The sequence below is a fragment of the Tubulanus polymorphus genome, chromosome 2 (assembly GCF_964204645.1).
Source record: "Tubulanus polymorphus chromosome 2, tnTubPoly1.2, whole genome shotgun sequence".
NCBI lineage: Eukaryota > Metazoa > Nemertea > Palaeonemertea > Tubulaniformes > Tubulanidae > Tubulanus > Tubulanus polymorphus.
Genome location: NC_134026.1, coordinates 11,407,540 through 11,421,806, shown reverse-complemented (window position 1 = coordinate 11,421,806; position 14,267 = coordinate 11,407,540). Strand labels below are relative to the sequence as shown.

Sequence of the window (14,267 nt, the reverse complement as noted above, 5' to 3'; positions counted from 1 at the left end):
GCTTTACTGTCTCAAACAAACGCAGTATAATTGTTGCGTTTATTAACGGACTCATTGCATTGAACTTCAAAACAAAATTTACGATATTTAGGTGGGTTGTTATTCAATAGGCCTACGACCAATCTGTCTGGATGTTAGGCCTATGCACATAGGCCTACATAGGCTAGTAGCCTCTACTAGGTTAAAGCTAAGTTCACTGTAAAGGAGGAATCAGATCTATTAAAATGCATGTTAATTAGTGATTAACTGGTTGTGACTTGCAACGATCAATCACAATTATCAATTTTATTGCCAAAAATGAAGATTTTTTTGAAAATTTCGTCTGAGCAGACAGCTTATAAGCCACCCTTTCATTTGAGTTTTTTCATCATAAATGAAACTGGTATTTCATTAATTCCTAATGACTAAAGCATGGCGTAGGTCGGCCTTGCGACGGCTTGTGATTCACTGCGACGCCAATCATTGCGACCACCAGCGACGATTCTGTCGCAACGACGATTCTGTCGCAACGACTCATCGACCTACGCTCCCTTGCAATGGGTTGCGACTTTCAGCAACGCCAGTCACAAGGAGTCGCACGTGTTCTACTTTCTGCGACGCGACACGACTGTCACATCCAACCGATGCGCTCTTGCGACTGGCAGAAACTAGTTGCACACAGTCGCTGACAATCGTATCGCAACCGAATTGCACCGAAACTTGCGAGGATCGCATCGCGTCACAAGGCCGACCTACGTCCGGCTTTAAGTTACAGCGGAGCCCCAGAAATATCTTTTTTTCATTCAATAGACCTTTCGCTAGAAAATTCTTTCGTCTGACCAAAATTTATTTCATTCCAACCAATAATATTCTTTTCGATTGAACCAATTTGAAAAAATCGTTAGAACAAAGTTGAACAAACTTTTTTTGTCCAAACGAAAGGTTTTTCTTTCGAACAACCATTCGATCGAACAGAATCGTTTTGATTTGAACAGAATTTTCTTGTCAGAACTTTAAGTTTTTCGTTCGAACAAGTATATTGTAAATAGTTTTTTCTCCGAACCAAAAGTATTAAGTATTTCGTTCAATCGAACAGAATTGTTTTCATTCAAACATTCATTCGAAAAAATTGTTTTCGCTCAACCAAATTTTTTGCCGGGACAAAAAATTTTTCATTTCAACAATAACATAGCTTTTTATTCAAACTCATCTTTTTGTCAGAATGAAGAAAATTTTTGGTTCAAGCAAAGAGCGAATTGTTTTCATTCGAACAAGATTTTCTTGTTGGAACATTAAGTTTTTTGGTCAAACAGCGTGTTAAGGTCGATTTGGAAATTAACTCGGTCTGGTATATGTTCGATTACTGTGTATGTCATTTGTCAGGACATTAAACAGAAGACGGTTTAGGATACTACCTTGCGTGACTCCACTAGTTAGACCGACTTATTCCAAGATGAGGCGTTCCATTGATTTCAAGTTTTGGTTCAGAGATAACTGCAATGATACTGTTTCCTATTAGCCTGTTAGAAATGGCTGATGTTGTGCCTTATCAAATGCTTTGTCGAAATCCTCCGTTGAACAGGATTCTAAGACTGTGCAGAAAACCCGTTATCGCTGCTTTGCAGCTATATTTACTGTTAAAATTTCTATGTACAAGTGTTAAATTTTGTAACTTTTAAATTTTCTAATAAAACAATTCGGTCGAATGAAAATTATATTCTTAAATCATAAATGATGTTCTAGCATCCGAGAACTCAACCGTCATCTACTCTTTGTCTTCCGTGAACCTGGTCATTCTGGTCTTATGCAATCTAATAGCTTCAACTTTTGTGATTTTTTTTTGCTGAACTTGAGAGAGGTGGTGGTTTGGTTCTATCACTCAAGTATTTCCTCCCAGTTGCAAGGCGCTCGAAGACACAGGCCATAAGTGGTTTAATGTAGTCTGGAAAAAAGTAAAATTCAATTTTAAGATATAAATACATGTACATGTACGTGTATACTCTAAAAGCCCATGTTTGAAACTTACTAAAGGTTGCTTGCTCAAACACTTTACATAGTGTATGACTTCCTTTCTTGAACTTGGGATACACAACGTTATACCTATTTCCCCATCTTTGGTCTGAGCCTGTCTTCTGTTGACTTTTTCATTGTGATGTAATACAGCAATACGATACCTGTAGAGCAAGCAAATGTACAGAATTGAATATAACAATCGCATTGTTTTTCAGCAGAGATCCTCAATTCTTGTTATTAGGAATAAAACTGATATGCTAACAAATTCCTGCCTAGCTGTTATTCCATGATAACTAAAATGTACAATTTTTGGCGCTAGATGATTGAGGAGTGAATGGAAAGACTCAACTCTAGACGTTACACCGTTCGGCGATAGACATTTTACATCATTCTTGAAATGTGTTTTGAATGCTACATCAGTCAGCCTGGTATATGCCTTGAATCTATTCATGGAATGCGAAGATTAATACTTGCATGTGATATATCTTTTCATAAACATTATAGTGTATACATAGTGATATATATATATATATATATATATATATATATATATATATATATATATATATATATATATATATATATATATACCATATGTAACAGTGTAACCTAACCACAGTGCAATACGAAATCTAAAAAAATGCTGTTGGATAAACCAGGAGAATGTGAGCAAAAGATACTTTGGTTATAGATATTTTAGATATAGCCCCTTCAACCCATATAGTCTCTAGTCCAGCCCCTAAATAAAGGCTTCTTGTAGGATTCATGGCATCAATGTGCCTGCACAGAATTACACATAAGCTTATAGTGAGAGAAAATAGATTAGAAGTGTGTAAATACAAGTAAAGCCAAAGCCAAAAGCAACAACATAGTATTTATCAATGAGATTTACCATTACATATAGTGTCCATCAATTAACTGTAAAAGGAGGCAAAATATGATCAACAATAGAAAACAACGTAGCCATGTTATGACAACAGTTACGGCTAGTGAAATATTCTCTTTCTGCTATTTCTCCGTGTTGACATTCAGGAAAATGGGGGTTATCATGGACGTGTATATCTTCGATATGATTAGAAAGAGCCGCCCATACTAGATGTTTGGATATTGCGGCCTTCCAATCATAAACGAGCTGACACCCTCTTTCTTTACCAACAGCCAATAGTTTTTTTCCAAGACCTAAAAAGGTGAGGAAATATTATTTGAACAATCATTTTTAAAATAAATTTGTAAAAAAAGTCAGATACCCTACTTTTTCTAGATGCCAAACATCAAAACTGTGTTTAATGTTGGAATAATCTGTTCTCATCATTTTCCGGATAGAAACGTGTCTGTCAGTCACCAGTTCTTTGACAACGATACCAAATGATGACAGTTCATGAAGAGACCGTATCAACCCTTCCTTCTCCATGGCCGAACTAGATGTTACTTCTTTTGACTAAAGAATGAAGTCAATATTATAAGTTAAATTAAAAGAAAAATGTGTAATTTTTATAAGAACTAATTTACAATATTTTACATACCTGTACAAGCTTTGCCGATATGATTTTGTTCGAGTTCTTTTCCATTACGGTATAGGTTCCATATTTGGCAGAGTGACCTAGATGAAAATCGGGTAAATTGGCATGGAAAATTGCTAATTTGAATTATGATAATTTCAAACCTAAAGAAGTGCATGGGCCTACCATTGGATTCTTTTTCTTTCAAAGATGACAAAAGTGCCTCACTTTCTTTGTTAAAACCTCATTCACGGCTGGAATTAAGTACTTTGATTGATGTTTCATCAACGTATCATATGAAATGCTGTGCACATTCATATGTTGAAACAAACGCAAGGCCTTAGATGGAGCCAATCCAGCAAAACGTATTGCAGCACTGAGAGATATGTTTCCCACAGGCACATTGGCTATTTTCGGTTGGCTGTGCCAGACACGCTTAAAACCACAAAACCCAGATTGGCATTCCTGAAGCACAGAGATGGCAGTTCCATTTGATGTTTTCATTTTGGGCTCAGTGACACATTGCGGGCACATTTTGAACAGCGACATCAGTTGACTCTCGGAGATCATATTGAATTTCTCACCAGGTTGCCACGATTCATCCCTGAAATTAGACACCAGGGGCCGGTTGCTCAAAGGTTGTTTAATTTTAACCAGTCGTTAAGACTAACGACTGGTTAAAATCCCTGAAGATTCGTTACTTAAACACTCGTTTAACGACTGTTTAGATCGGTTGCTCAAAGACTGTTTAAGCCTTTGGTTAACTAACGAGTCGTTATCTTTTTTTAACTAGTAGTTAAGTCCTAAACAGTGTTTAGCCTCATTTTCAAAATCAAAATGGCTGCAAACATGGAATCTGTGTCAGTTAAACCTGCTCTACAAAACATTAGAAATAAAAGAAAAACTAACTTCAGTGTAATAGAAATCGATCTGTTAACTAGCCTAGTGAGAGAAAACTACGATTTATTGACCAGCAGCTTCACAAACAGTGTTACAAATCGGAAAAAAACATGATAAGTGGGTGGAGATAAGTAAGTCAGTGAGTTCTCTTGGAATTTGTGAGAGGACACCTGCTGCTGTAAAGGAAAAGTGGCGGCAGCTTTGTGTAACTGCCAAGGCCACAGTAGGAGGCTATCAGCGGGAGAGCCGGAAAACTGGAGGAGGACCTGCACCTACTCAGCCGTCACCAGTTATAAACGAGATTATTGCCATCCAAGAAGAGCGAGGGAATCCATCCTTTTTTTTGGAATAGAAGGTGGTGTGGTGTGAAACTACCTTTTTGAGCGACAACTATTGGTGAGTTAATCTATCGTGTATCATTTTATTCAAATACTATTAAAAGGTCTTTGAATGATTTTTGGGTCTAATTTGGTAGCATATTTTCAATCGTCTGCCTTTGTTTTTGTTTCTAGCCAACGATCTTCAGACCGGCTTCTAGTGACTGTGATTTAGTTCGCACAGATAAGAGATAATTAAAGCCCTCTGGACTTACTGATTATTTAAATGCTTACCTTTACATACTTTCTCATTGTCTGATATGAAAATCAATGCTAGATTCCGGCCATTATAACTGTTAACTTAGGCAACATGCAGTCATGTACAGCAAAGTTCAAGAAGAACCTAAAACTACTAATGGAGGGTGTACCTAAATTGCGGTTACGGATTTGGAATTTGGCTCGGTCCAATTCAATTCTATGTCAATCAGCTTTTTATTACCTCATCTTACTCATTGGGTTGATTTCTCATTTTCAGATGCTTATGAATTACAATCGCTGATTGACAGCAATTCGGAACCTGAGCCAAAAGTTACAGAGGAGCAAGAGAAGCTGACAACTACGCTGCCGGAGTCAGTAGTAGCAAAACTGCCAAAACGGAGGAAGTTTACCACTGATGACCGATTGCAGCTTCAGTGCGAGTTGCTGGTTGTCCAGAAAGAAGTGGCAGAATTCCAAAAACAAAAAGTACTTCTGGAAATTAGAAAATTAGAAGAATAATTTAAAGATTCCATTTCATGTTTATAATTATCCAATACAACGTATGATTGAATGTTTTTTTCAATTTTATTAAAGATTGTTCCCATGATTAGATTGATTTTAGTCATTGAAATGCCTGGCACTGAATGCCACGCCATCAACATTTAGTGGTGCAAAGACGTCATCAAACTCCATTTCGTCGACGACATCTGCGGGCTCTGGTTCATCCAACTGTATAGCTATGTTGTGTAGTATGGCACAGCACAAAACGATCTTACAGACACGTCCGGGTATCATTCTTATCTCTCCGTGTAGAATGTGGAATCGGCGTTTAAAGATTCCAAAAGCCCTTTCTATGATGCTTCTGGTACTTTTATGAGAGACATTGTACCTTCTTTCTGCCCTTGAGCGCGGATGTAAAAACGGAGTAAGCAGAAACCTCCGGCACGCATATCCACTATCTCCTAAAACGATGCCATCATATTCTGGATGTGCTTCCAAATATCTAGGAAAGAAGAAATCAGCCATTTCTAAATCAAGTTGTGAGTTATAGATGGTGAATGGTTCTAAGCTTCAATAAGAAAAGATTCCAATGACTGATAGCAATTCTCAGTCAAATGGACTTTTTCTTAGATTTCGACTCATGAGAAAATTATTTTCCTTCTGGTTTTTCCAATAACGTAACACTTTAGAATATGCAAGAATTGATATCTATGAAAAGGTTATTTTTATAGTTCATAAATTACAGAAACAAGGGAGGGCGAACACATAGTTCAAGTGAGACGGAGACATTCATACCTGCTGACTGGAGATGATCGGAATATATGACTATCATGAGTGAATCTTGCTAGAAAGAAGAAAAACAGCGTGATCAATAGGCCTGCTAATAGACATTTTTTACGTATAATGACTGAGGGTTAAGTTTGACACAAACATAAGTAGGATATTGTTCCGCGGTCCCTTTCTCTATTGTCTTTTTCCTATATTACAAACTCCGGTCCCTGGCGAGAAAGTCGACCACGAACACAGAAACCCGAAAACCAAGGAATAAAAGGAACTCCGGATTTAAATATGATAATACTCAACTTTAATTCTACAATTTTAACTGAACTATAGTCTCAACAATTTATAAAATTCCCTACCTTTTAATTTAGAATTTTGTTACAAATCCCGCACACAAGAAGATGCAATTCAACCGTATAGCCGAAAGTTATCTGTTCTATAGTCTTCTAATGCTTCCCCTGAAAATGCTTTCTAAAAGAGTCCGCTCTCTCTCGAGGTGCGGCCCCTTTTATACGGCTGCGTCCACACCCAAGAAAAATCCAGAACCCTGCTTGCGGCCAGCCGTAAAAGGGAACGAGCAACCAACGCAGCACCACGACGCAGAGCTGGGGTCCTGATTCCTAGACTTTTCATTCGCTGCTAACTTTAACCCGACCCTCGACGTCATGATACCTGCCGGTCTGCTCTCCTTCTCAACCGCACCGAAGAGATTACATATATACTATTTTTCCAACCCTCGAACTCATTTATTTTAACTTATCCAATGATTACAATTCCCACAATGAATGGTATTTAATTTTGTCTAAATAGTAATATACAATGTAAGCCGAAATATCATCTTTCTTAATTATATTCTTTATCATTATTAGTACATTCAAATTTAAACACACAAACACTTATTAATTAAAATAATAAAACTCTTTAATATTACTTTTTAATATTACTCTTTAATATTACTCCTTATTATCGAATTATCAGACTAAGGGTCAGCGAGTGTTTCATAAGTTGATTTCATAATTGCTCATTTCCACGAATTCTTCTCATGACTACAGCGCCGTGATTACCTTCAAAGTGATTTAGAATGCTCGTCTGATACAAGTATAAATGTTTCAGACAAACAACCATTAAGGCGGATAATGTATTATCGTACATAAGGAACAATGCGTGTGTTCTCCCAGGACATGCCAAGAAACCTACGTATATAAATCGTTTGATCTTTTTGAAAGTACAATTCAGCTGTGGATCAGTATGCTTCATGATGGTAGACCTATCTTGGGATTCGGACCAGTATTGAAGCGGGGAAGATTAGGGACTGTATAGTAGCGCCTTCTACTGTAATGCTAAGACTGAGATAAAACTGTCGCTTGCTGCATCTAGTCGCAAGTACCCGGAAATATATGAATTACGGGAGAAACAAAACATTAACTGGGAATATATTTTACCTTTATGATCACATATTGCCTGAACATTGATGCTATGAAAGCTCTTTCTGTTGACGAAAGCTGGCTCATTTTCTGTTGGAGCCTGAATGCGAATGTGCATACAGTCGACGGCACCAACAACGTTCGGAAATCCGGCCAGATCAAAAAAGCCTCTCTTCAGGTCATTCAAATCGTCGACTGCCGGCCATTTAATGAATTCATCGACGGCGATCCCGGCTAGTCATGACGTGTACGATTCACTTGCCTAATCCAGTCTTTGTATCGCTGCTCATCCTTTACTGGATGCGGAAATGTGTGTAAAGATACACCATCCTTATGTGTGTTAGCACACCCGTACGCGACACATTTTTTTACCATCGTAAACTCGAAAAAATAACGCCGAGAAACAAACGCATTTCATTTACTTCCGGGTTCGTGTTGCCAACCTCTAACGTCATCTCATCACGTGACTCACCGGCGGTATTTTTAAAATTGACTCTAATAAAATGCCGATTTCGCAAAAAATTGTTTGATTTTATTTTTGCCACCATAATATATCAATAATATAAGGTTGTCAGAAAATAATGTTTACGTTAACAAATTCTAGAACTACTTTAATAATTTGAAACAACAATAATATCTGCATTGGCATCGACGCAGTCCAAGTTTAAGTTCGAATCCGTAATTTACACTCCCATCATGCACCGCGAAAAGCCGCCATATTTGTTATGTTGCTTCACTTCAACTGTTTTTTGAGGCGACAAGTCAAACGTTTTGAGCTACTACGATCGTCAAAAGCTACTTAGCATTAAAAATTTATGCACAAACAATAGTTAACTTCCATATGATTACAGAACAGTCAGTTTGAGGTAAGTTGGTGGTGTTTTAAGGGGTGAAATAGACGCTCATAGCCTCGTCCCTCAAAATGAGGGACGAAAATTTACCTTATGAGCACTTTCGCCCAAGACGTTGTTTGAGGAACAACGGCTAGGTACTAGACTAGTTTGCTTTGTATTCAAGACAGTTTTACACTGCATCAGTTTGTATTGCAATAATGGTTCATCCCATTAATTTGAAAAAATAACATCTCTTTTCAATCACAAAGTATGATTCTAATCGAAGTATTCAGAACTAGGATTATATCATTTATACAAAATATCGTGAGTTGGTAAAACTTACCCTGTGGACAGCAAGCACTATATAAACACAGGTGATCTCTTCGGGGGGTTGATATCAATATGTCTGTGCTTACAAACTAGAGGTTATGTTTTATACACCAATGATGACAAGAATAAGTTAGGGTGACAGACCAAGCACAACCAAGTAGAAATTTCCGGCTGACGTCGTGATACTACGAAAAGCTTCTGGTTGATAATCTTGTACGGCCGGGCTTCTAGTGGGAGTGGACGTATAACTTCATAACTTCGTGCGGACACCTAGCGGCGCAAGACGATGTCGCTGGTCATAGAAGAAATGTTCTGGACTGCGAAGTAAAACTACAAAATATCAACTGTGCAAACATAAAAGAATGCAAATCTACAGACAGTCACGAATAATATCTCTTTTATACGCAGTTCAATAAAAAAGTAAGATTCTGATCGAAGTATTCAGAACTATAATTATTTCATTAATACAAAATATCGTGAGTTAGTAAAACATAAACATAAACATTGGTGATTCTCCGACGGACTAATATCAATGTGTCTGCCCTTACAAACTGGTAGCTACGTTTTAGACACCAATGATAATAAGAATAAGTTAGGGTGAATGACCGAGCACAACCAAGGCTTGCTAAACTATAAAATTCAATCCCGGGGAATTGAATACACCTAAAAAGTACCACCAAATGCTAGTACCCGAAGAATGGCAATACCGTTCCGGTCGTTTGTGGAAATGCGGCAGTATTGATTATCATTCTGTATGTCCAATATACAACCAAAAGTTTTTTCGCACGGTAGATCACTGGCACCCAACTCCATGAATGACGTAGCTCGCTCTTCTGGTGCGGATAGTATCACAGCTCATGAGTTGGTTAAAACTGTCAACAAGTGGAAACTTCCTTTTTTATTTAACGGAGTCCGTTAACTAACAAAGGAAGTAACATTATACGATCTCCGTCCGGGACGGAGATCGTATAACAGCGTAACAGTGTCAGTTCCATACGATGGTACGGACTTCCCCCATTTCAAAACACTGTCGGTTGTTAGTAATAGGGGTAATGGGCTTTCAGGCCAAAGGTCAAACGGTCGAGAAATTTTCCAAATATGAAAATAACAATAATTTCTACTTGAATTAGTCGCGTACACTCCTAATTCAAGTAGAAATTATTATTATTTTCATATTTAGAAAATTTCTCAACCGTTCAACCTTTAACCTGAAAGCCCATTACCCCTATTACTCTTAAAATATTCATATACATGGATAAAATATATATGAATAACATATAAATTGATAGATTATTCAATATAAAAGTGTTAGTAAAAAAGTAACGAGTAATTAACGAGCTCTTATAGAATAGATAGATAGATATATAAATAGTTATTTTATAAATTTATATTCATATGGAAATTGTAGTCTCAGTAATAATTTTGAACCTTTATTATTCTTTAATTTATTCATATATTCATCATGTAATTCAGTAGGTATAATTTGATTTTCTTCCAATGATTGTTGCATAGATTTTCTATCTTTGTTATAGAATAAAACTAGAAATCTTATATTCTCCCTAAAGTCTTTAACAATTGAATTATATTTTTGATTTAAAACCCATGTTGTTATCCCAAAATGTCTCCCAGAAAAAGCTAAATAACATAACTCACTTTCTCTCACTTTTGAATCATGTAAATTAGCGAAATCATCTATAATGAATAATGTATTTGATCCTTTATAAGTATCAATTGCTATTTTAATACAATTATCTAAATTTTCTTTTACTGTTTTAGGATCTAATATAATAAACTTTTTTATCCTAACTATATCTCTATTATATGTTTTATTCATTTCATAAGTAGGACAGAATAATATTATATTATCAAAATGATTCTTATAGTTTCTAACAAGTTTAATATGAAATGTGTTTTACCACAATTGGTTACTCCAGTAACTAACATATTATGCGGTTCAAATATAAATAAATCTTTATTCATTTATTCTTTTAATTTTACTAGATAAAATCCATTCATTAAATTTATCATCATATCCTTTATATTTCACCAAAGAATACTTTTTTCCTTTAAGAGTTTTTGTTTTCAATACTTTTTCTATTTTGTATTCTATTTCATCTGGATTTGGTACAAGTGATAATTCTTGTTCATAGAAATAACCTAATATTTCTTCATCTTTTAGATCTTCTAGTTTATAAACAAATGGTTTAGTTAATATTATCTTTTTAATCTTGAATATTTCTGCTGTAAAATTAGGGGTATAACCTTTATAAAATGTTTTTCTATATTTAGATATTCTAACGTGTTGTCCAATTTTAAATTTAGGTTCTCCAAAATCATGTGTAACAAATGCTCCATATAAATTATTCCAAACTATTTCCGAATTATCTTCTTTTCTAGCTTGTATAGGTTTCATATTTATAGAACTATGTTTAGAATTATTATAACCTTTCACTAAATCATCTAACACATCGATATATTTATATGTTTCATTAGCAGTAAAATATTTCCACATTCTAGTTTTCAATGTTTTATTAAATCTTTCTATAATAGATGCTTTTTTATCTGAATGTGTTGAAAAATAATCTACATCGTTATCAGATAATAGTTTTTAAAAATGTTTGTTATAAAATTCCTTACCTTCATCAAATTGTATCTTATCTGGAATAGCTTCTTTAAATATTGATTTAAAAGCATTTGTCACTTCTATACCAGTTTTACTTTTGATTGGTATACTCCATGCGTGTCTACTGAATATGTCTATAACATTCAGTATCCATAAATATCCTTTGTTGTATTCCTCTAAGTTCTTCATGTCAATTAAATCTGCTTGCCATTGTTGATCGATATATGAAACCATAACTTTTCTTGTTAAAAATTTCATCCATTTTCTTGTGGATTTGATATGTTGGTTGATTTTGTAGCCATGATTTTAATTCACTATATTTTATATTACCATTTTCTTTATCAGATTTAATTTTATCCCATAATTCTGAAACGCTAGAATATGATACTTCACTTTCCGGGTTATAATATAAATCTCTTAAATATTGTTCTTTTTTCATCTTATTTTAATCCATTAATAATAATTTAGATTTAGTTTCAATGACTTTATGATTTGACTTATTTTCTGGTTTATCATCATTGGAATCATCTTTATCATCAGATTTGAATTTTGATTTATATATTACACCAGAGAATATAATAACCGTTACTAATCCAATTGTAATATATGAGTAATTATTACTTCCAGCATTAGAAGAATTAGATGGATTGTTATTTGAATCAATATCAGATAATTTCTGTGATTCATTTATATCAGTTAATTTCTTTTTCTTAGCTTTTTTTAATTCTGAAGATCTTTTACCTAATTCTCTTGCCCATTTAATTTGTTTCTCGGATCTATCCTTTTTCTTAACGCCATCACTCATTTATTTTAGTTAATTTTTGTTCTCTTTCATTTTCTGTTTCACCGTTTGGTTGTAGTACAGCGTCATCTGTTTCGTTCTTACCTGATTTATATTCCATAGGTTTGATATTCGAAAATGTTATGACACCAGTAGAAATTAATGTCATAACCGATCCTAATTGAAATGAAGCATAACCAACCCATTTTGTAATTCAGTCATAACTAAGTAGTCATTTTTCAAATCACTATATAATTTATTTTCATCAATTGGTATTAACCGGTTACATAACTTAGAATAACATTTGACAATACCATCTGAAATAGAATCATTTATTCTAGCTAATCTAGCTTCTTCATAAATCTTAAAATATTTTATTACTTTATCTGGTTTCATCTAATCTAATTCTTGAAAAGTAATAGTCTTAGTTAAAAACTCTTTAGATTTCCCGCCAGCAATTAGTAACTCAAGATGGTGTTTACAATATAAGTAGTATTCATAATCAATATTGTTATTAACGTGAATAGAATTAGAAACAACTGTATCTTTATTATCACTTATACCCAAATCATCTAACGTTTTTTCAATATCAATACTATTCTTACTCGATTTCTTTGACATTTATATCAGAGAAATTTAATAAGAAAAATATTATAAGTATTATAAAATGATACTAGTATCTCTTTGGGTTAATACTAAATTGACTAGGTTAGTTAAAGTTAAAGAATTTCTATTCAAATCTATTCAATCTAGTGTCAATTAGAATTACCAAAAGAAAATATTAAAAATATAATAGAATTCACTAGCTAGTTGAAGTTATGTAATTTTTATTATATTTTATTTGAGATATATTAATCTTTATCCACTCAATAACGATTCAACATATTGTTCATTATTTGGATCATTGTTCCATAATTCAATGAATTTCTTTGCCTTTGTTAACTGTTCTAAATATAACGGTAAATCTAGTTTGTCATGTTTAATCATATTTTCTTTCTTTTCGAGGGGCCTTAGATTCTTCCAATTCCAAATTAACTTTTTATCATATTCATCATTCATGTCAAATTTAGATATTGGTAAAACGTGATCAATATGAAAATAATCTCCATAATTATTAATATTCATTTCATCATTGAACTGAAATGTAATCCATGATTTGAGAAATTCATCTGAACAATCCAATAAATTTGTTAGTGTGTATGAGTGTCTATCTTTACTGAATAAATTTGATAATCTAGAACTTAGATATTTTTTCAATTTAAAATTAAAATCTGTTTGGCGCCTTTCTTTTTGATAATTATTCATATATTCTGTATAATGTTCACGATTATTATCCCTCCATTCTCTCATATATTCTGTTTTATAATCTCGATGATTTTCTCTCCATTTTTTATTTTTAACTTTGAATTTTTCAATATTATCCATATAATATTCTGTTGAATAATTTGGATTATTTTCAAGAAATTTTTTATTATATAGTTTAATACAGCTTTTGCAATATGTTTGTTTACCATCTTTCTTAGTTTTATGATTATAATATTCTGTAAATGGTTTACTTTTTTTACATTTGCAACATGTCTTCTGATATATATATTTACAACACCAATATTATTGTTTATATTTATAGCTTGTGATTGTTCCTCCATTTATAATACACTTTGTATTTAAATTAGGATTTAATATCTCACTACTATTGTTTATCTATTAGGAGCAGTAATTATAACTGTCCAGATAAGTCATTTCGGATCCTTGATAATAAATCCTCAAACTGAAAATAAATTCATAGAAACTGGTGGAAATACTATTTCATAAACACACATATATTTTATTCTACAATCATTACCGATTTCCACATTCCAAGCCGCTCCTGAGAGGAGCGGTAAGGTATGCGTGGAATGCAGGAATCAATAAAGTACAATACAACACTTGTCACTGTGTGTCATTAACAACAGCTTAATGACGCAATTGAAATTCCGACAAACGTAATGCATTGGAAGCCTATACAGTATGGCTAAACGGCTACAGTCTC

General features: G+C 33.9%; 1 protein-coding gene and 1 long non-coding RNA gene across 2 annotated transcripts; both read right to left on the bottom strand.

Moving 5' to 3' along the window:
* Positions 1-1,730: 1,730 nt before the first annotated feature.
* LOC141900724 (uncharacterized) lies at positions 1,731-2,435 on the bottom strand. Its single transcript, XR_012618754.1, has 3 exons — positions 2,342-2,435; positions 2,006-2,153; positions 1,731-1,921 (listed from the first exon to the last, which is right to left on the bottom strand). It is a non-coding gene; the product is annotated as an uncharacterized LOC141900724 (long non-coding RNA).
* A 649-nt stretch (positions 2,436-3,084) lies between these two features.
* Positions 3,085-4,091, bottom strand: LOC141898914 (uncharacterized). The gene is made up of 4 exons (XM_074785061.1): positions 3,678-4,091; positions 3,516-3,592; positions 3,245-3,430; positions 3,085-3,171 (listed from the first exon to the last, which is right to left on the bottom strand). The coding sequence occupies exons 2-4, from the start codon at positions 3,558-3,560 to the stop codon at positions 3,085-3,087; spliced, it is 318 nt and encodes a 105-aa protein (XP_074641162.1). The 5' UTR covers positions 3,561-3,592; positions 3,678-4,091.
* Positions 4,092-14,267: the final 10,176 nt, after the last annotated feature.

What these genes read in the sequence shown, in the direction of transcription:
- LOC141898914 (XM_074785061.1), bottom strand. Translation starts at nt 3,560, where the DNA reads ATGGAAAAGAACTCGAACAAAATCATATCGGCAAAGCTTGTACAG. An exon ending in TATCGGCAAAGCTTGTACAG is followed by an intron (nt 3,431 to 3,515) that starts GTATGTAAAATA and finishes TTCATTCTTTAG; the next exon opens with TCAAAAGAAGTAACATCTAG. An exon ending in ATGTTTGGCATCTAGAAAAA is followed by an intron (nt 3,172 to 3,244) that starts GTAGGGTATCTG and finishes TCACCTTTTTAG; the next exon opens with GTCTTGGAAAAAAACTATTG.